Source organism: Penaeus monodon, chromosome 27 (assembly GCF_015228065.2).
Source record: "Penaeus monodon isolate SGIC_2016 chromosome 27, NSTDA_Pmon_1, whole genome shotgun sequence".
In the NCBI taxonomy this organism is placed as follows: Eukaryota; Metazoa; Arthropoda; class Malacostraca; order Decapoda; family Penaeidae; genus Penaeus; species Penaeus monodon.
The window spans coordinates 21549652-21549863 of NC_051412.1; the positions used below are offsets into that span (position 1 = coordinate 21549652).

General features: G+C 42.9%; 1 protein-coding gene across 1 annotated transcript in view; it reads left to right on the forward strand.

The window, feature by feature from the left end:
• Positions 1-212, forward strand: part of LOC119590451 — a 7918-nt gene continuing 7706 nt past the window's right edge. Inside the window, exon 1 of the mRNA XM_037939112.1 lies at positions 1-172. Within this exon, the coding sequence (XP_037795040.1) occupies positions 70-172 (103 nt within the window). The 5' untranslated portion in view covers positions 1-69. The remainder of the gene's footprint in view (positions 173-212) is intronic.

Consider the following 212-nt stretch of genomic DNA (forward strand, 5'->3'; position numbering starts at 1 on the left):
TCGAAACTTTGTTGATTATAGATCAGTGTTACTCTGGTTTCTCGTGTGACATCGTGACCTCAGCTAACGATGGCCAATATATGTGAGCTGAACTGCACGTGTCACGATATCTTGGAAACCTTGGGTAAACCTCCGTGTTACATGTGTGCTGATCAGGAGTGCTCTGTTGCGGGTGAGAATTTGTCATTTGTAATCTGCTATCTGAATTGTAA